Source organism: Apis florea, unplaced genomic scaffold (genome assembly GCF_048593485.1).
Source record: "Apis florea isolate Af1SG1 unplaced genomic scaffold, ASM4859348v1 contig_3696_pilon, whole genome shotgun sequence".
Taxonomy (NCBI): Eukaryota; Metazoa; Arthropoda; class Insecta; order Hymenoptera; family Apidae; genus Apis; species Apis florea.
The window spans coordinates 2,814,360-2,836,569 of NW_028256809.1; the positions used below are offsets into that span (position 1 = coordinate 2,814,360).

The 22,210-nt window shown below is 30.7% G+C and overlaps 2 protein-coding genes across 5 annotated transcripts in view; one reads left to right on the forward strand and one right to left on the reverse strand.

Moving 5' to 3' along the window:
• The window catches only part of LOC100868385 (furin-like protease 1), a 253,922-nt gene that overhangs the window by 225,974 nt on the left and 5,738 nt on the right, over nucleotides 1-22,210 (forward strand). For both annotated transcript variants that reach the window (XM_086914621.1, XM_086914620.1), the window contains one exon: nucleotides 3,967-4,257. In XM_086914621.1, the coding sequence (XP_086770747.1) occupies nucleotides 3,967-4,257 (291 nt within the window). The remainder of the gene's footprint in view (nucleotides 1-3,966; nucleotides 4,258-22,210) is intronic.
• LOC105736581 (dynein axonemal intermediate chain 2-like) overlaps nucleotides 1-22,210 on the reverse strand; it is a 62,069-nt gene that overhangs the window by 36,196 nt on the left and 3,663 nt on the right. The window contains exon 1 of one of the 3 annotated variants that reach the window (XM_086914619.1): nucleotides 3,952-4,054. The exons of the other annotated variants lie outside the window; for them this stretch is intronic. Within the exon in view, the coding sequence (XP_086770745.1) occupies nucleotides 3,952-3,972 (21 nt within the window). The 5' untranslated portion in view covers nucleotides 3,973-4,054. Of the gene's footprint in view, nucleotides 1-3,951; nucleotides 4,055-22,210 lie in introns of those variants that run through there. 3 annotated transcript variants of the gene reach the window in all.

Below are 22,210 nucleotides of genomic sequence, written 5' to 3' on the forward strand. Positions count from 1 at the left end.
AAGGTAGTCATACATACGCAAGCTATGCCGTTTAATCAAAACTTTCGATAACTTCGTTGCAGATAATGCTTCCCCTATCTGATTCGCTTGTATGCATGAAAATGTGTGTTTAGTATATTGTAGAAGTATGCTTCAGGCAGTGCATAGTACGCAAACATTAATTATTTGTTAAAATATGTATCATCGAAAATTGATTAACCATCAATTCATCTAATTATTTCAAACGAACGTTTAATTGGCAATTATTTATTTAAATATCGTTTCATGAAATACAATACACATCTCATTCGAGCTATTAAAAAATTTATCGTGTCAATCCTCCTCGACGCTTTGGAAATCTCGTTTCTCATATAATTTTCCTATGCACTCTGTGTACTATAGATAAGAACTATAATTTGTAGATCATGTTGATCTTTTATAACAGAAATAACAGCCTAGCCTTTATTGGCCTCTAACATTTCCATTTTACCCTTAAGTGAGTTTCATAAAACGCCCTCAGGAGGTACGATAAGTACTCGGATACTTTAGGATCATCGTACGTTTATCGTTACATATTTTATTGTCGTTCATATACATGGAATTTACGATTACTCTTTTGCAAAAAAGAAAAATAAAATGTGAACGACGAACACTTATAAAGATTTGACTAAAACATATCAAAAATTTGCAAAGAGTTTAAAAGTCGAAAAGTCCAATGGATTATTCAAATTTCTTACATCATTACTTTCTATGCTTTTATTTTCCATATTTACTATTTTCTAATTATTATTCGTTTGATATATATCAACGAATTTTCGATACCTATATATCACAATTTTAAACATTTTAAAACATTTTAAATTGTAGTTATATCGAAAAATAATCCAAAAAAAAAAATCTTAAATCCAGATACAGATACAATTTTCCAAATTGGATAAAGTAAATATCACTTTTCGATTCATCACTCATTTCCTCTTCCACCAGATAAAAATTTCTCGAGCATCGTTATATATAACGCTTTATTAATTTCCCAACGGCAACGACATTGACACCCTATTCGCTTCACCTACTTCACTGTCACCGGGTTTCCAAGACCGCACCTCGAGGCACCCATCATCGAATACACCAAATACCTTGTGGGTGGTACACGGTTGTTCACCCGTACGAACGTAGACATCACGCGCACGTGTGTGTGTGTGTGTGTGTGTAAATGCGTGCGTGTGGATAATGCAAAGTGCACTCGTGTCACGTCAAATGGAGGCATCCATCTGTCGTTAGACGGTGGTGACATTAAGAAAACAGGAAAGACGGTTCTGTGCCTCGGTTCTGAATAAAGCTCGTTTTATTCGCGTACGCGCCATTTCGAATTTTTCGAGCGTATATGTAAATTAGTTGGATGATATTACACTATTCGAATATTCGGTGTTTTTTTGAATTCGGAGGGAAATGAATTTCGAATTTAAAAGAATACTTAATCGAATAAATTTTCTTTTTTTTTTTTTAAAAAAGAGATAAATTTCGAATTTCGAAAACATTATAAATTTATGTTATGAAACTAGAAAGAAAATTTTTTATAAAATTCGAATGGGCAAGTGAAATTGGTAAAACGTTAATGTGAACGTTAAAGAATAAGTAGAGGGGTAAAAGCAGCTTTGATCTTGAAATGATTTTTAACATACATCATTTTATCTTGAATTCATGAAATTTGAATATTTAAAGAGAAATTTATTAGATTTATATGCGTGTCGTTTGGTTACATATATTTTATAATATTTTTCTTATTGTTTCAATTAATATTATAAATATAAATTTACAAATATAATCTCATAATTATTATACATATTATAAATTTCATATTATAACCTAATACAGTGTAATTATGAGATTATGATTAAATGTATATCATAATATTATGAATATTAACAATGGAGATCAGAGGTGATATTTAAATTATGCAAATGCGTTATGTTGTTGGCATAAATATTGTTAATAAATAAAAATTTATTTATTAATAATATAAAGATAATAAATAAATAATTAATATTTACTTACTATCGAAAAAAATATTAACAATTTTGAAAAACATGAATTCGTTTCATTTTCATACGTGGATTCTTTTACTTCATTAATAATTTCAACGAATAATAGAATGTCGAATAAAAGAAAAATCAAAAAATTTTATTCAAAATTATTTCACGATATTCATCATTTTTAAATGCAATCTCTCTCTCTCTCTCTCTCTCTCTTTTAATATTTTTAATTTTATATGATTATAAAGCATTCGCTTATTCCATCGCCTATTCCATAAAAATTATCTTCGATGATTTATCATTTATGAATTCATCAAAAGAAACAAATAAATAATAAATACATTATATTGAAAAAATATATGATTTTAAAAGAAAAGGACTCGTTTGCAATCAATTTTTCATATATTATCCTTTATTCAAATATATATATATATATTTTATCAAAGGATAAAGAGTAAAAATTGATCGAAAAATTTGAACTGAAAAGTTTATGCAACTTGTTTAAAAATCGATTCAAAGAATATATAATTCAATGTGCTTTCATTTCATACACCATATGTTTACAAAGAAAATTAAAAATAAATTTCCTGCAACATCATAAATGAAATTTTAATTGAAATTTCTTCCTCTGAAATCTTTATGAAACACGTACGTATTCGAAACTATCGTTTAATTTTAATTTATTATTATCCTGTAAATTAATTAAATAGAAATAAAATATTTTCCCGCGAATTTTCATTTATCGTGTAGAACGATATTAATTTTCTTAAGTCTGTTTAACTTTTTTATATCCTTCTATAAGTATAATTTATTACAGTATATCACGTAGTAAATTTACGTATGCACACATTTATCGTTGGAAAATTATTTGTGCTGCTTCAAATGTATAATTAAATTAGAATATCTGTTTCTACACTGGCATGTTTAAGATATGTACAATTTTTCTCTTTTTCTTTTCCATAGATAATTATACGTTTCTGTTATTTTTATTTAAAAAAAGATCGTTTTAATAATCGCAATCAAGTTGATCAAGCAAATTGATTAATTTGCAATTAATTAAACGACTCGACAAATTTTTATATCATTTTAAATATTTTTATGCCTTATTATTGTCATTACTGTAGAATGTACTATACACAGTCAGGTGAATGTATTTTTGTGCATTTCCACAATTCACTTATAGCATTTCAAAGTATTTAGAGAAATTTTTATTTTCAGCATGTTCATATGTGTTTCATCAGTTGAAAAGCATCCTTTTATATATATATCTCGATATTAATGTTTTTAATTTTTCAACGACGAACGAATTCCATTGCACGACCCATGAATCGCTTGTCAGAAGAAATTAATTATTTTTTTTTTCTCAATAGCTACTTCTGAGAAACGATTTTCTTTTTCCATTATTTTACACATTTATATTTATCGTTTAGATACAATATAAATCGCAAGTGAAATGGAGACATCTTAACGTAAAATATAAGAAATTTATTTCAATTTGAAAAGTCTGATGAATATACTTGAACACAAAGAGTTCTATCCTCCACTGTTTTATCAAATTAATTAATCCATTCGACCATATGCGTCGTGCTAATTTCGATTCAAGGCGCCATATGCGCCATACAATGGAATTGAAAATTTTGCAACAAGAGACGTTCCTTTTTTTTACGAATAATATATCTAAAATAAAAATTCATATACATCCTATGTTGCAATCTCTCCAAGCAGAGATGGATATATAATTCTATAAATCTATAAATTGCTTGTACAACTGTTTCAAAAATTAAAAACAAATTTCTATATAACAATACGATAAATACCAGGCATACATTTTTCCAATCGCTATTTTTCTTCTTTATTACATTCTAAATCTAATATATAATCTCTCCACTTCACAACCGCGATCCAAACCCGCGCGTGAATCAAAAATCTAAAAACGACTCACCCATCCACATTCCAGACACATCCCTCGACGAGTTCAAACTAGTCTTCTACGGCACGGAAACGTTGTTGGAATTCGACGACGAGTTGGACAAGGACAAGCCGTTACCGCCCGTGAACCAGCAGGACGTGAGCCAGGACAACACGGCGATAGGGGCCAGGCAAAACGTGATGGTGGACACGGAGGGTGGGCCGTGGACAGGTAGCCAACAGGTAGAGCGCGTGTCCCATCCGGAAGTACAAAGACCTACAACCGAGAACCAGACGAGCGGTTGCAGCGGGATCGACACTGGAAATGGCAGGTGCCTAGGTGGGTGCCTCATTCTACTCCTTCTAGCCTACCTGCTCGGTGGAGCCAGTCTGGGCAACTTGGCGACCAGCTGGCAGAATTTTATCAGTGTAGGAAACGAGAGTGATCTCGAGACAATGTCGTGCCAAAGAACGGCCTGTCTCGACGCGAGTTTGCCGATCGACAGGCCGTCGTCGGGGGCCGTTTCGTGCTCATGATGACGCCTCCGGCCGATCGACATTTTCATTTGAATTCGGTCGAGAGCAGCCGTGATCGTGTATCGACGATCGTTTCGATTTCGAACAGCTTTGTGCAATTTGTGATTGACCGGACGACAGTTGTTGACGATCCTGCCATCGTCTCCTCTTCTCCTCATAGAGACGTTTCACGGAGGGAGAGGCCCCAAGGATGCGCCGAACATCGGATGTTTAAAGCTTAAAATTGTCCATGTGTCTGTCCACGTGATCCCAATTCTAGGGGTGGGATTGGTCCAATCAAATGTCGTGTATGAGAGACTATATATACATAGGAACAGTTGTTCCGTGGAACGAGAGAAGAGTTCGGTAATGGCTACGCCTTCAATGGCGTTAGGGACTATAATAGGTGGCGATCGAGTACGCGGGAAAATCGATTCCACAGTCTATGACTGTGCTTCTTTTGAATATGCAAAAGGCCTCTTGATTTTTCTCGCCGATGAATTATTCAAAATGGGCATCATCAATGCGTGTGTCTCTGCGAGAACGGGTCTCTAAAAATAACGATTTCGACGCGTGTGAAGAGAGAAATTCTTCGTTCCATTATTCTTCGAGAAGATTAATCATTGCTTCTGAAAATTTTAAACGCGAGTTTGTTCCTATCGCGAGATCGATTTTCTCTTGCGCTCGATCGAGCGAGAACAATTATTTCCTTTCAACGTGCCACGTTCGACACGAGGTTTTAATTAATGAAACGGAAACATCCCGACGACACTTTTCTACGTGATTCAAAGGAGCCAAACTCGCGAAACTGCCATACTACGGGGATTCAAGATGGATCGTGTCCATGGCAGACCGATCTTGGTTAAATTACCTCGCGTAAATCTGTAGCGTTATTATCGGTAAAATTACGCGCCGCAAAATCGTTCAGGTTCGATTTCCTAAACAGCCAATTAATCATCAAAAGCTACTCGACTGCGTTTATTCACGAATATTCGATGGGATAATCTAGCCGTTTAAATTTCGAGATTCGATTCGATACGCGATTAATATGCGATCGCTACGTACGTATATATCGCTGGCCAAAAGTTTGGGATCGAATGAAGATGGATTGGATTTTTGAATTCCTCGTTTCATTCCATTATTCTTGGCACAAGAATGTTAGGGGAAAAAGATGTATTGAGAGTTTGTAAAGAGAAGTAGAAAATTCAATACGGTTCCGAGATTAATATTTTTTTAAGATGAAATGTAATTTTGCATCTCTTTATAGGAATTACTCGTTCAAAATAATAATCGTTCGAATGGAAGAATGAAAATTTGAGCATTTTATATGATATGTTGATCGACAAATTTCTATTTCTCTTTGTGGAAAACTGAATGAGAGATGGCTCTCATTAAATTTTCTTTTCTGAATGCTTTTTAATTAAAAAAAATCAACAAAATATTGTCAGTTTTTAATAGACTCAAAGTTTCTACAAAATTAGAAATTGATCCCAAACTTTTGAATAATATTACGTACATTAGATTAATCCTTGTGTCTATGTTCCATTTCATCAAAAAATTTCGAAATCCAACTGAATTATCGTAATTTGGCATTCTACTCTTGATTTAAAAGTTCAAAATAGACTACAATTTCGTTACTAAAAAATTGTTGAAATTGAATGGTGTAATATAGAAATCTCGGAAATAGATATAAGAGTTAATCATTTCATACGATTCGATGCTAATTCAGTGTTCCTGTGTCGTTAATCCAGTGTTCAAGTGAACGTAAAGACAGAAACGATAAGTTCACGCGTTATCACGTTGCGTGTGAAAGAAAAAATTACAATCGTATTTCGATTTCACGCCAAAATAGTGATAATTAAAATATTTTTGTCCTCCTGTGAAACGAAAACTCGTAATTATAACAATGTGAAATTGGAATATGATTATAATTTGAATAAGGTAAAGAGGAAAAAACAAGGAATGTCCATTTTTCACTCGATTTTCTAAACAATTATTATTTCACTTAATGTTAACTCTTTTCGTGGTATCTAATCAAAATATGCAACTCGTTTTATGAACAAAATACAATTTGGCCTAAAATTTCAAATCTTCACTCGTGCGTAAAAATTTCACAGAATTTTAAGAATTACCGAACTAAATCATCAAGATTTAATTCTCTAGGTAAAATTACAACATTCCTCCCCCATTTTAATCTCCAACAAATTTTTCCAATATGAAAAAAACAACTTAAGACACGTTAAAAGTTTCTTAAGTTTAATACTTCAAATTTGCATTATTCATCCTTATTCATCAATTTATTAATCAGAAATATCACAAAGTTCGCAACGTGATAAAACGTGAGCTGAAGAAAAAGACGACACGTTTCTTTCTTAACGATTCGCAAAAAAAAAACCAGAAGGAAAAACAAAAATATCGGTTCAACAATCTCGTAATGTTCGTCTAGCAACAATAGTTTCTCCTATCGATCGACGAAACGACCGAACGTGTTCCAAAAAAAAAAAAAAAAAGAGAATTTCTCTCCGCGCCCCTTTCATCTCCTTCCGGCACCCCGCTTTTTGCCAGACGTTTCACTTTTATCTCCGCGTTTCTTGCTTTCTTGCCCCTGCACCGACCACCCCTTCCTTCCCTTTCGCTTCGTTTTCGTCCTCACCTCGCCCAACTTTCTCTTCCTCCACCACTTTCGGCTTTCTATACAACTTTTGCTTACCCAGCTGGGGCTATCACCACTGCCGGAAACAAAAAGGTAACGTTTACGACCGGTTGATTACGGCAAACAGCCGGGAACAAGGCACATAAGACTATCATCGATGCTGGCCTCCAAAGTACACGTTTGCCTAAGAGAGAGACCCTCCCCCTCTATCGCTCGGGGGTGTGGTGTCATCCATTTAAATGTACGCGATTTTGAGAAATTTTTTTGAAGATTAACATTCGAAGGAATTGGATAAGAATATGGAGGATCGAGTAATTTATCGAACGACTCGAGTATCGATACTTTTATTTTAATACGAAGGCTCTCTGAACTTGTGGATTGTGATGTCCACAGAAGTAGGTAGGAAATTTTGGACAATTATTTATTTCCAAACTGTGTGGAAATATGAATTATATGAATTAAAAATAAAATATCATATTTGTTCTATTGTTAAAATGCATTAAATTTTTATAGTAATTTTGAAAATTAATTATGTATTTTAATTAATTAATCGAGCGTAAATTTTGGCGAATGGTGTTAGAGTGAAAGTATCGATTGTCGAAGCTATCCTTGCCTTACAATTTTTTCAGTAGCTATTTAATCTATTTTTAGTAGTCAAAAATCTCGAAAGTACAATAGTGAAGAATTATTTACTACGTAGAGGTAACACTGTTAAAAAATTGAAACTAGAAATCGAATTTTCATTCAAACTAAATACCATTGTAATCGTATTTTCTTGAATTGTAATCCACAAAAGGCAAGGGGCCCGCTATTTTCTTTGCATTTTCGTTCATGGATCATTTTTCGAGCATTTTTAAAAATTGGCATTTTCAAGAAAATTAGTTCAAACATATTATATTATTTAAAATGATTAAACTCACTTTCCATTATTTTCTCAGATAAAATCATTTGTTAATCCTTTATCAAATATAAATATATTTTTAATTTTTAATAATATCATATTACACATTTATCTCTATTTCCAAATGAACTTTGTATAATTCATGAACGATATAACGTGTGCATATATCTCGGCTAACATAAATTGGCAAATATTAATCAACTTTTGAAGTCGTTCGAATAATTTACGTAATACGACCGCTTGTGTAAATCGTCACTAGCTTCATCGAAATTGATATTTTGGAAAATATGGCGCGTATAGGTGTCCATCGATTCGAAAGCAAATATTGGACAAATTTCGACTTTGAGGCGAGACCTGTTCGAATTCAAATTAGATATTAATCACGTTCGACAAACATGAACTTCATGATAATACATGCGACAAAAATTTCAAAGCTTCGATTTCGCGAGAAGAAGCCACTTTTATTAGAAGCCACTTTACTTAATTATTAAATAATCCTTGAAGCCTTCAAGGATGAAGAAGACGATCATTCGATTCGTCGAAAGTGAAAAAACGAGTTGAGAAGTAATGATTCGTTGTGAAGATTATAATTAGAGGAGGAATTTAATTACGATTTCATCGGAATCAATGAAACTTTTTCTGGAGGGATTATTAAAATGCCGGCTCGAGTAAAAATGGCGGAAAGGAGACGCGTATATACGAGCCATTGCCTTTAATTAAAACGATTAAAAGGATCATTGAACTTTCGAAGGAAATATTGGAAGAATCGGATGGTGGAAAGTTTACAAATGTATGAATAATAAATTAATCGAATAAAGTGGAGAATGAATCGTGATCAAAGTAACGATCGGATAATAAATGAAGGGGGTGAAGGGAGGGGTGAAGCGCGATTAAACAGGGAACGAAGTTACAATGTCGATGATTATAAAATTTGATCTGTTGCGAATATTACTTTTTATCTCGGGGAGGAGGGATTATATACGATTATCCGTTCGTTCGGGATAAAAGTGGAAAATATTGTATTCCATTCACGTTCACAGTCGATGATATTCGACCCTCCGCAATGAATAAATGAAAATGGGAATAAAAGGGATTCGGATTGTTTGTTAAAAATTATATGACGTTTGAAAATGATCTGAATTCGATCGATCCATCTCTCGACAATTTATGTTTCGAAAATTAATAGTTTTTTTTTTTTTTTTTTTTAAGTGCACATGTTTTGCGCAAAATTGATTGATTTTACGAGTCGAAATCATTGAAAATTGATAAAAGTGCAAAAATTTTTGAATTATATCAATATGTTAGATGCTTTAATACAGGCTATCTTCAAAATAGTGATATAACAGAAAATAGGGTAATTCTTCCATTTTAAAATGAATCGAAAATATGGAATAAAATTTTGTTTATACACAGAAAAATTGAAAATTTATTAAATAACATGTATTTGTATGTTATGGATATACAATATAAAAATTTATTTATTTAAAAAAAAATCTAAATCGTTAACAATTGAAAAATAATATCATTTAATCGTTCAAATACAATTATTGTCAATTGATATTTTTCTAATTAATTAAACTAGATTGTGTTTGGATCAAAGGCAAAATTTTCAGCATTTAATTTAATTAATAAATTAAAATAGAGTTCTTATTATTTTTTAAAATTATTTTTTTATCAATATTCAAATTATTTTCCATATTTTTTCGATTCATTTTTAAATCTCAGCAATCACACTTATTCTATTTCACACTATCATCGAATTGAATCATCTAGATTCAATTCGAATGGCATAAAATTATGCTCAAAAATCTCTTAAACTATCCTCAAAGATTATCTTTCTCGAAAGTTAAATAATCCAAGAAACTGAAAATTACGAATTACCTTATTTTCGATTGAATCACAATTTTCACAAATACGAATTCCAAAACGGTAAAAATAAACGTCAACAAAATTACGTCAATAAATAGAAATTCATGGCTTGTATTAAAAGAAGGCACGGTACCAAATATTTTGTCAGAGGGATGTAGTGACCGATTATCTTCCCTGACTGACAAGGAACATCGCGTATGCCCCTTAAATCTGATCTCCAGAGCGGTTGCTTTCCCATTGAAGTGGTTTTAGAGTTTGGGCCACTAATCAGGGCAGAGGAGATCGTTTAATCCAGACTTTTGAACCCGAACACACGAAGCTCGAGTCATCGTGAGCGGATCTCTTCTCACGCTCTATTAATTTTTATGAAATCTTGATCCCGCCAAGACGAACGAACAAAAGCCTGATCACACCCCGAAAATTAATTTTCCTCCTCCATGGGGTGATTAAATTTTAATTAAAACACTGCCTCGATTGCAATAAAAATTGCAATAAAAATCTTGTGCTCGTTGGCAATAATAATTCGTTGTTTAATTAATTTAAATATATATATGTGCTTTAGTGAAGAAATCGTTATCGAGAGAATAACGATTAATATAATTTATCGAACTCGTTGAAAAGAATGGTTGGAGGGTACGATATTGACTCGAGAAACTGCGAACGAGTATTATGAAACTTTTCCCTTCGAAAATTCGATGTGATTAATGTTTCGTTAAAGAAGAATTAAAGCTGAATAAGTATTTGATTGTCTCAGAAGTTTTCTTTCTTTTTTTTTTTTTTTTGTTATTGAATTATATTTTTATGATCTCACTTCTTTAGAAGTGATGATAGATTTTTATTTATTTATTGATTTATTTGCAAATATTCAAAGTGGTTTTTAATATCATTTAAAAAAAAAATTCGAATCGTGACTTGTTGATTTTCCAATATTATCAATTGTTGAATTTTAGAAAGTTAAAAAGATAAATCAGATTATATAAACGTATACAAATAATTAAGAAAAACTTTTGAGACGATCTAATACGTGCAATCTAGAAAAGAATTCTGTGATGAACGAAAAAAAATTTCCATTTTAATACATTGTCATCACGGTGTTATTAAAAATCATATATTTGTATGTAACTTTTTAATTTATAAGAAATTTCATGAATTTAATGAATTTTAAATTGCATTCGCTTTCGAACAAAATATATTATTTTAAAATTTGTAATTGCACAATTTTTTTCTCAATTTTTAGACAAATCTGAAATCTAAAATTATGAATTTTAAGTTTTTATTAAAAAATTATAAAATTATAAAAATTCCTTGTAAGATCATAATATACGTCAATCTAAAATTACCATTAAAACCATTAAGCTAAATGCACAGCAGAATTCTCTTCTGGATTACTTTGATTACTTCGTTCGTGAAATCTTTGACAATTTGAAACATTCGTTTAAAAAAGTTTAAAAAAGAGAGAGAATTTACGAAAATACATATCCAAAAGAAAAAAAGAAAAGTCTTTCCAAAGAAAGTTCTCTCGTGAAAAAGAGAAAGAAGAAAAATCGATGATCTCGTGACGCATGAAAATTTTCGAGGACGAGGAAAATTTAGCGGTCGGTCAGACGATGGAAATAAAGTAAAAAGAGATGGAAAAGAGGATGGAGTCCGACAAAAGTTAGAAACGACCTACTTCGCCGTTTAATTGGCTTCGGTAGTGGTCAGCCACAAAGAGCCAAATGGTAAATACTAATGACTCTTCTTTCATCGGATGGAAAACTTCGCGATAGTGATAGTTTAATTGCTTTTATTAAGATTCGTGTCATCTCACGACGAGTCGAATTACTTTCTTCCCTATTATACATCGATCGATGGCGATATAGTCTCGAGTTTCATTATTACATATCGATCTTAACTTTCTGATAAGTGATATAGTTTATAGTTTAACGTTGTTGTTTTAGATTTTAAAACGTATAGCGAAATAATAAATTATAAATATTTTTATCTTCTTTCTAGCGATTAATAATTTATATTATTTCCATTCTATTCGTATCCAGGATGGAGTCTCTATTTTGGTTATTCCGTGAATAATAATTTTAGCAAAGAATATCTCGAAATTTTCACACGGTGATCTAATTGATTTGTTATTTGTGAAAGTTTGAAATTGTCGCTGATTCTTTTAATTGAACTAATTAAGAGAAGATAATAAGTAGTAGTTAACATTTATTTTAATGATACACTCGTACAAAAAGAATTCTTGATTTAATTTTTAAAATGAAGATCAAATTATTTTCCTTGACTAATCAAGCAGTTAAAATACCGATTTGTAATATATGGATCGATAAAATTTCTTTAAAAAAAAAAAAAAAACTACTTATGATTGCTTCGTTGCAAAAAAAGAATTTGATTTCCACCTAAAAAATTGAAAATCGTCTTAAATTTTAATCAATCACTCACTATTACATTTTATTCGTAATTTCTCTAAGAAATTAATATTGAAAATATACTTGATTAATTTACTTTTTTAAAAAAAATTAAAATTTTCGAAACAATATAAACAAATTGAACAACTCCCCGCTAGTAATCTCATCGAGAAAGATTCTTCGCTAAAATTATCACTTGCAAAGTTAAGTTGTACGTATTACTCCACCCTGTATAACAAACATGGTGTTTATATTCGAAGCTAACACGTAATATCGAACATTAGCTGTCTTCCTTTCTAACGTGCGAGAGAAGTAATCGATAATTTCAATTAAAACGCGCACAGATCGCGTGATAGACAAGTAAATACAATTCTTTCACACTTAATTATCTGTCTGTGATCGAAACTCACACGTGTTTTACGCGCACATTTCCCTTAGCAGATTCGCTCTTAAAATCCGCCTCGCATGCTTTAATACTTTCCCCAACTTTTTTCCTTGTTTCTCGCAATTACTTGGAAAAATATCTTGTCGTAACTTCACGATATAAAGAGATGCAAGAGAGAAGAATTAAATTTTATGAACACGATAAAACGTATTCGGAAACGACAAACGATATTATTCCATAATTTTCTTTCTTTCTTTTTTTCTTTCGCTATTCTGCATACCTTCCTAAAATATTACTTCCTTCATTCGTCTAGAATATATCCTATATTCTGTCTGCATCAAAGATGGTTCCTTTATTTGTTCGTTCAAACTACATACTAGTGATAATATTGTATATTTTTTATTAGCTAATAGAGTAGACAAGTGTAAGCCAGGATTCAATTGAGGGGATCGGTGGGGAAGAGACTCGAATCTATTTTCTAATCAATATTTGATCAAGTTTCATAATTGTTGATATTTTATATAAAAGAATAAGGAAATATAAAGTAAAAAAGTAGAGAGGTGAAAATAATAAAGAAACTCGTGGATATTTTTCGAAATTCAACTACTCCTAGATGTACTTTGGAATATTTAATTAAGCTTAAAACTATATTAACATCAATATCGAATAGTTTAGATTGTATTGAAGCAATTTAATATAAACTCCGGAAGCAAAATGATGAGAAACCTAAGTTATTCGCGACTTGAAATTTCGAAATTCTCGAATGCTTCGGAATCCTTCTTTCTCCGGAATCTCTTCTTCTTGCAAAAAAAAATATAAATTTCCACTCGATCTAATCTAACCGATAATGCAATAATTCTCTCATATTCAAGATCCGATCGCTTTACCACCGAGCTCCTTGATCGCCGATTGTTATCATTTTATCGCCTGTTTAGCAGCGTCTATTTGTTATCCGTTGTTATATTCTATTGCGAATCATATCATTGTGTAACCGGATGCTGCACAATATCGCCGTGTGATACATCGCCCCGTTAATCGTCCTTCTCGTCTAACGTAGAGAATGGATCGAGCGCGATCGACCGGGCACGCTATTAACCACATATCATTTTCATCGCGAGGGTATTAAATTCAAGCTTTTCACTGGGCCCTCGAGAGGCCGCCTTTCCATTTCAGCTTTCGAAACGACGAGCTGGCCGTGAACTTTCGTTGAAAAAAAAAAAAGGAAAAAAAAAGAAGAAGAAAAGAAAAGAAAAAGAAAAATAGAAGCTTCGCTTATTCTCACGCGAATGGAATTTTTAAATTTAACCCCTTCACGAATTCTAAGTAATGTACCTTAAGAATTAGCTTTTCGGTTTCAACTGACCACTTCTTCAAACCTGTCCAATCATGTCAAGGCGAATGCGCATGTATTATTCTGACACGATGGAATCTCGTTTATTCGCATCGAGGGGGAGAATTGCTCGAATTGTTGCAATTGAGAAATTATTTTGAAAAATGCAAGGATTGTGAAAATTATGAAAATGTCAGATGAATCTTTGCGAATCTTGCGATATTTTTGGAAATTAATTTTACTTATATTGTAACAATATATAATTTCCATTTTTATAAGATATGATACAAGATATGATTACGTTTAATTTAACTCAAGTAATTTCTATGTTGCGTACACTATTTTTCTTTAAAAATTTAAAAAATGTTTCCAAAGAAATGAATAATCTCTTATATAAATTCATCCCAGAAGAAGTTAAAATTAACGTTCGAGTAACTTCCCTCTTATAAAATTCAATTACATGAACAGATTAGTGATCAAATATAGTTTTAGTTATTACATATACATATATATATATATATATTCTTATATAATAATTATATAAAGTTATTATTTATTAATATTATAATTAAATTGGATAAAAGTGAAGTAGCGAATCTTTATTATATGTATAATTATGCTGAAACTATTGTGTTCCTTCACACATTCGAATAAACGAGATTCTATTCCTCTTGAGCGATAAGCTCACAGATTTATCGTTGTCTTCAAAATCGCAAATTCCTCGCCAATTAAAGTAATTTGACAAATCGAAAAGAAGACAACGATAACTGAAGCTAAGATATAATTGTTACTCTTTCTTTCTAGTTTTATGTTTCACAATTAGTTAGACAATTTTTAGCGAATGATTTGACCGAATAAGTTAACGATTAACGTGCTTAAACGCGCTCTGTGAATCAATCAAATCACGTACTTACGAAAATTCATCGATTTCGAGCAAGGACGACACGAAGAGAAATTATGATGAGATCATAAGATTAATATCATCTAATAATGATTATTGGTTTTTAATTTATAGAAAGATAAAAAATTGAAAGTTATTTAATAAAGATTTTTCTTTATTAAATATAATTGGAATATTAACTAAATTCGTGTTATCAATACTTGTTATATTCTATCGCTTTTGAATCATAATTGACACCCTTTTGAAATTAATATTAGAAATATTAATTATCATTAAAATTTTAAAAAAACTTATATTTCTGAAATATAAATATATTTCTCCTATTTAATATTCATTATATTAAAAAAAAAAAAAAAAAAAAGAACCAAAATCAAACGAATTAACAAAAATTGACCTAAAATCAAAAGAAGAGATTAATAATGCTCGTCATAACTTTCTCCTGTCGTCTTCAAATAGTTACCATACACGCACAAACAGTTCCTTGGACTCTGACGCGTTTAAAAAAATTCGTCATTCGTTTAAAAAAAAAGAAAAAAAAAAAAAAGAAAAGGAAAGAAAAAGGGAAAAATTAATTAACACGCGAAAGTGAAAAATCGCGGCAAAACACGCAACAAAATACGCTTCCATATTATATATAAATAAATCTATATATGTATACATATATATGTATATTAACAATTGACGCTTTTTGCAAAAAGATCGTTATATATTCGTTGAGCTTTCATTCGCGTGTACTTAGGGCAAATTAGGAACGGTTAGGATCTGTTCTTCGTGGATATCGTTTACCCACTTCGTGATTGTTTTACGACAGAAGGTTACGCAATTCCCAATAATGTATATTTAGCTTTTAATTTATTAGTCGTACACGTATTTGCAACGCAGCATAATGCAATAATTCGATCAAGCGAGCCGTTACACGTATATCAAATCATAAAAGTGCGCCAAGTGAAATTAAAAATTGATACAGTAATGCCCTCTTTGACAAACTTCCAACTTCTACGAATTTAATTTCAGATCATAAAAAAAGGGATAAAGGTGTGTGCAAATTTCGTTTGTCTAATATTTTTCACACTTTCATTCCAAATTTAACAAGCAATAGAGCGGACAAAAGTCCGAATATCGAGGCTATAATACACGCATCATGATTTTTTATAACGCGTGGTGAATACGCGATAAAATATTGAACGTGCGTTTCTGTATATTTTCTGTGATTACGATTTCAGAATGAACTGCGGTTCAAAAGCACACAAAGCCGCGTATTCGCCGGCAAACAATTCACGAATATTATTCAAGTTGTCTAATATTTAGAACCGCAATTCGACATGTCAGAAAATAAAATGTGTGCACATGGGTGGGCATTACAATGTACAAATAGTGAAAACGTGTAATTTTAACGTGAGTATAAAAATGAAATCTTTTTCGTGATCGATCAGAACTTTAATTGATGGAAAATTTTATCGAGTATTTATTTTTCAATTTACAGTTTCACTTATAATGTTCTTTTATGCTTTTATACGTATATATGAGCTCGATTCTCTGTAATCCAACTGTATATCTTTAATTTATCTTTCACGCATAATATTGTATATTTGATAATTACACCTCCTTGATTAATTTCGTCGAAATTACCGATTATGATGTTTCGTGCAAAAATTTTGTTTCACGGAGAATTAATACGCATATAAGTTAATGTATAATAATTGTGTACATACGTGCAATAATGGACGAAATACCGATACGAATCAAGCATGATCATTGAAACGACGAAATTTATCGACTATCGTTCCACTTCGGCATCAACCACGAATTCTACGAGAGAACATCGACGAAAGTTTGTAAAAATGGTGGAAAGTAATCACGATCGAAACCGAAATTTCCACGAAATTTTATGAAACGTCTCTGTTGAACTTTCGGTTTCGAGAGTACTACCAGTAAAAACGTTATATTCTGAATCTGAAACAATATTGAGTGAAAGAAATTGAATCTCTTTTAAAAAAAATGTTCGATATTCGCCCATCGAAAAAAATCTATTTAATTAAAAAAATCTTTCACGCTTGAGAAGAAAAAGAAACTTGCTTTTTAAAAAAAAAAAAAAAAAAGAAAAAAAGGAAGATAGCAAGTAAGAATAAGGATAAACGAGTTAAGAGTAAAATTAAACTGGACTCGTCGAGTTCGAATCCTAAAAAAAAAAAAAAAAAAAAAGAAAAGAAAAAAAAAAAGAAAAAAACGAAAGTACATCCCGACTATACGTGTATATTGGGTTCTTACAATAAGAGTCAATTATTCTAATCAGCGTGGAGAGGTGTTGGTGGTAGTCGTGTAAGAGGGAAACGAATGGTATAAACGTGGATAATATTATAGGATTTTGAATGTGTTTCGATTCGTTCAGGTGTGAAAAAAAGTATCTTCCAAGATGTACAATATAAATTCGGACGACACGGATGGACAGACAGAATTTCCGATATTTCGACGCTGAATAGTTCGATTTCCAATTCGATTTCATATTTTTAAGACGAGGATTTATTTATAATGTAATTGTATGGAAATTTTCTATTAACCCATTAGGGATCAATTTTATTCCAATATTTTCTTAATTAATATTTTTCATCAATACACGAAATTTCATCGTTTTATCTTCTATCCACTAGATTTATGAAATTTGTGAGAATTAAGTCGTTTTGAATCGCGCAATCAAAAAATAGACAATAATAATCAAAAGTATATAAGAAAGAAAAAATTAAGAAAATAAGAAGAAGGAAAAAATAAATTTTTCAAAAATTCATGACACTGACAAAACAACATATGTAAGTAATCTTATTTTTATATTTGTAAATAATTATTCAATTTTTGCGTATTGTTTCATCACCTATGAATGAAATCTATAATGGATTAATAAAATTTCTATATTCCTCACAAATCTTCGAAGAAATAAGAAAGTTGCCAGAAAGAATCGGAATTGGAATTAACGAAGGATAATTGTCAATAATTAATGAGAACGTAGTTTAACATCGTGATCATCGTCGAGTACTTAATAGCTTTGATAGTATATCGATCTTTAGTATTTTGCAATGTGATTAGATTGCGATAAATTTAATGCTAAATCGTCGTGTGCGGTTTTCGTATGACAATAATATAAAATATATTTCACGTGTTACGAGCAAGATTAATATCAACACGAAAGAAGACGTACATGTACCGTATATTTAAATACGTGATCGTAGTGAGATGATAAAATATCATAATTTCCATTCGTATTTGAAATAAGGCCGTGAAACATCTTTATCATCATTACCAGGATTAAATTTTCTTCTTCGTTTGAATATCATTTCCGGTGATAATAATGATAATTTCTCGGTTAACAGTCGAGAAATGAAATTCTTTCCCACCATCCTGGTCCATTTCGCTTGGTGAAATTAAATCGTTCTACTTATTGCCATATCACGATCAAAAAATTCAAAGGAACACGTCAAAGCGTGTTTCCTTACACTCTTCTCGTAATACTACACTTAATATCGCGATTTTGTACTTAACGAGATAGCCTTTCCTTCGTGTGAATCGAATCAAATGAGAAATATTTAAATTGTTGATTGACAATTTATGAGTAAATATTTTATTTTTGACTCGTGAATACAATATCGAAGGAGAAGCTTTATATTTAATAAACGTAACTTATATTACTTGATTGTAATCGAGTCATTTTAAATTTGAGATAATCATAGATAAATTTTATTCGATCAAAGAAAATGCATTAATAAAAATTTCCACTATTACTATTATTTTGTATAATATTTTTCGTACGTATTGCTTGTGATACTTTTCTTTCTTAAAATGTAATAAAATTATTAGATAAAAAGATAAATAAGCATTCTCGATTCGACAATTGTATAACCTAAATGAAAGATGATATTAAAATTTTATTATCGAGTCAAAATTCAACTCACGATCATCCAAGAGTCGATCATTCAAATATAAAACTCTTTGAAAACGAAAATTTTCCGCGTAATCGGAAATTCAGAACTGTCCATCAATGGTCTCAGTCCACCATATTGTTAATGTATCTATTGTAAATGTTTGTATGTAAAATGTAAAATGTATCTTTGCTTGAAAAGGCGACATATCCTAAGTTATAGAGTTCTGAGACAAGAGAACGAGATGTAAGGTGCGATTAGCATGTCATTGTCCACAACTTCGCGCCATTTTCTTCCTGCTCGTCCGTCCATCTTGTTCAGAGATCGAAGCGCGGGAAATACGAAATATCGCGCCAATCTTTGGTGAAATGAAAAATGAGAAGAGAAAAAGAATCGACGAGAGGCAAGAGAATAGGCGATGAAAACAGTGTTCAGGGCTTGCCACGTACATTTATGTACACATATACATAATATATTGTATAAGTAATTGCAACTATTATGAACCATTATATGCGACATTGAAATTTGTATATCATGGATGAATTAAAAGAGGAGAATATCCTGAATAAGACATTATCAGGCGTTGTTCATCTCGAGTGCATTTCTTCTTTTTTTTTTTTTTTTTTTTTTCTTTTTCTTATATAAAAAAGAAGAAGGATAAGAAACAAATTAAGATTTATTAATAATTCGATTAGCCTCGAGACGCATTCGCTAACCCCACCTTTTTATATTTATCAGGGAAACAGGTATGTGAAAAAATAAAGCATGCTTCCGTCTATTTTTTATGGCGGACGACGTAATTATAGCTATTGTCGATTTGCATGTCTAGTTTTATGTGGTTATGTGACCGTAATTTTAATCGTCGCATGATAATTGGCTCGGTTAAAAAGTACATTGCATAGATGTGCAATGAATTGTTCACGAGAAATGTTCATCGCTAAAATGGATTGTATCTAAAGATATTTATATTAAATTCTCCTTTCGATTGGCTCGAAATATATTTTTATTTAATTTATCCATTTTATTGCTGGAACATTTCATTCTTAATGTTGAAAAGATGAAATGTAAAAACGTACGAAAAAAATTCGATAAAATTGTTTTAAAATTAATCATACAATTTATTTATATAACAATAGGATGATAGAAAAATGTTTTTTCAAATTATTATTCGTCAAATTTTCTATTAATTTTGGATTAAAAATAACTCTAAGAAGATTTTATAAAATTCAAGGTATAGATAGGAAAAATATTCGATCTCTAAAAAGCAAACACAGCTTATTTGATAATCTGATGAATTTTAAAAATTCCAGCTAGAAAACACAGCTTATTTCAAGATCTATTTGCTCTTTTATTTCACGAAACAACCAGAAATTCTAAAATTTTTAAAATTCCCAATGAATTCCACATTATTCGTACGTTTTCACATTCTAAAAATAAAAACATTTCTTACAATTGTAGCTCCAAATAGAAGATCCAAATATGTGTACCATTGGATATCAATATTTATTGCAATATTATTGGCCGTTAATACCATTAATCAAGTTTCAAGATAATTATTAATAAACAATGTTATCCAAGGGTATACATTGATTAATTATTGCGTTATTGCAAATGGATTCAGACATTCGCTCTATAAACTCTCTAAACCGCATCGAAAACTGAATGCTATAATAAGGGGATCTGGGAAGATTTGAGAGTAGCCATGGAGATGGTGAAAGGCCACACACAAGGGATGGAACAGTTAAAAGTTAACACGGAAATAGATTTTAATTTAACTTTCGCGTATACAGAAAGTTTTCCTCTTGCACTCCATGAATAATTCAGTGAACTTTAACGTGAACTTCAAGAAGGATTCTGTAATGCCGTCATTTGAATAATTAAAATACTTAACGGTTCGGCTAGTTAAACAATAGCTTTGTTTAACAAAATTTTACGCATACGCGTTATTATACACCCATGAATATCAACCAAGTTTTTCAATTCAACCGGTGAAATTTGTTAAAAAAGTTCGTATATTCTCGCATAGATAGTCAGATCAGATTGTATCTAGAATATTTCTTTCCAGATAATGTACATCACATCACATCGCAAAGTTTGTTCATGTACTCTGCACTTTGTTAAATTTATTACATCACTGAATCTTCAACGCTTCTGCAAGAAGTTATTTTATACAGCTTTATGATGTGTTTGGTTCTGCATGTTGTTTTTCTTGCACGAAATGGATATTTCGTTACTTTAACGAGATGTTTTCCAACTTTTTTTGAGGAGGCGGACTTTTTAATTATAGATTTTTGCAGCACATCATAATTTTTCGGATAAACATTTTTATTTACTTGCAATGATACAGTATATTTTGATGTATGTTTGTATGTTTAATGATATATATTTTTTTTAATATTTTTTCTTTCAAATAAACACGAATTGTTTTTATTAAGAAAAGAAAAAATATTTAAAAATATATCTAAATAAAATATTTAATAATAACATTTTCGTCTAATAAGAATCTATATTGATTGACTTATTTGTAAATCATATTAATAGTAAATAGGCTAAGAAACATTGCTTCACCATATCAAATTTTGATACACAATAATCTTCTGCATGCAATATTAAAATATAATAAGATTTAGATTTTATAGATTTTAGATTTATTTTTATTTTATTTATGCATGTTATCTACTAATATTAATTTTTATTAAATATGTTTATAAATGAACTGTGGATACTTATACATTTTTGTATAATTTGAATGTACAAAAATCTATGGAATGCACACAATGTATTCAAAATATATTAGATGTTGCATTGTATTTTTGATTTCATAAAGATGATTTGATTTTGCATAAAAATCTACAGTCTATTTATAAGTAACTGACTGACACGAAGGAAAATTGTTGAAATGATGCAATTTTAATTCGGCCTTGTAATTAATTTTCTCTTTTCACGTTCCTTCTAACAACGAGATGACGAGTAATTGACTATTGCTTCAACTATGATAAACTACATGTCGATCGAAATTAATACGTGCATTCTGTATGCCAATACGATATTTTCTTATTTATCATTCTTATTTCTTAGAACTCAAGATATTTTACATTGAAATTTTATCCCAAATCTAGCATCGCTTTGTCGATTTTCAACAATTGCTTGTTCCCTTTCTTGTGTATCTTTTTTGCAGCTCTATTTTTTTTCTTTTTTCATTTTACATATTTATTTTCCCTAACTTTTCTTTAACCGAGTGAAAAAATTCACGAGAATCCTGTCTGCCAATAATAAATTCTTTATTCTAAAAATATAAATATCATTGTATTAAATTTGATTTGAACTAAAATCCAGCCTACAAGCGTTTAAATATTTCAAAAATATTGATCGTCCTCACAAATCGTTCAAAGTCTCTTCGTGTATATTTAATTGAAATAAGAAAAACC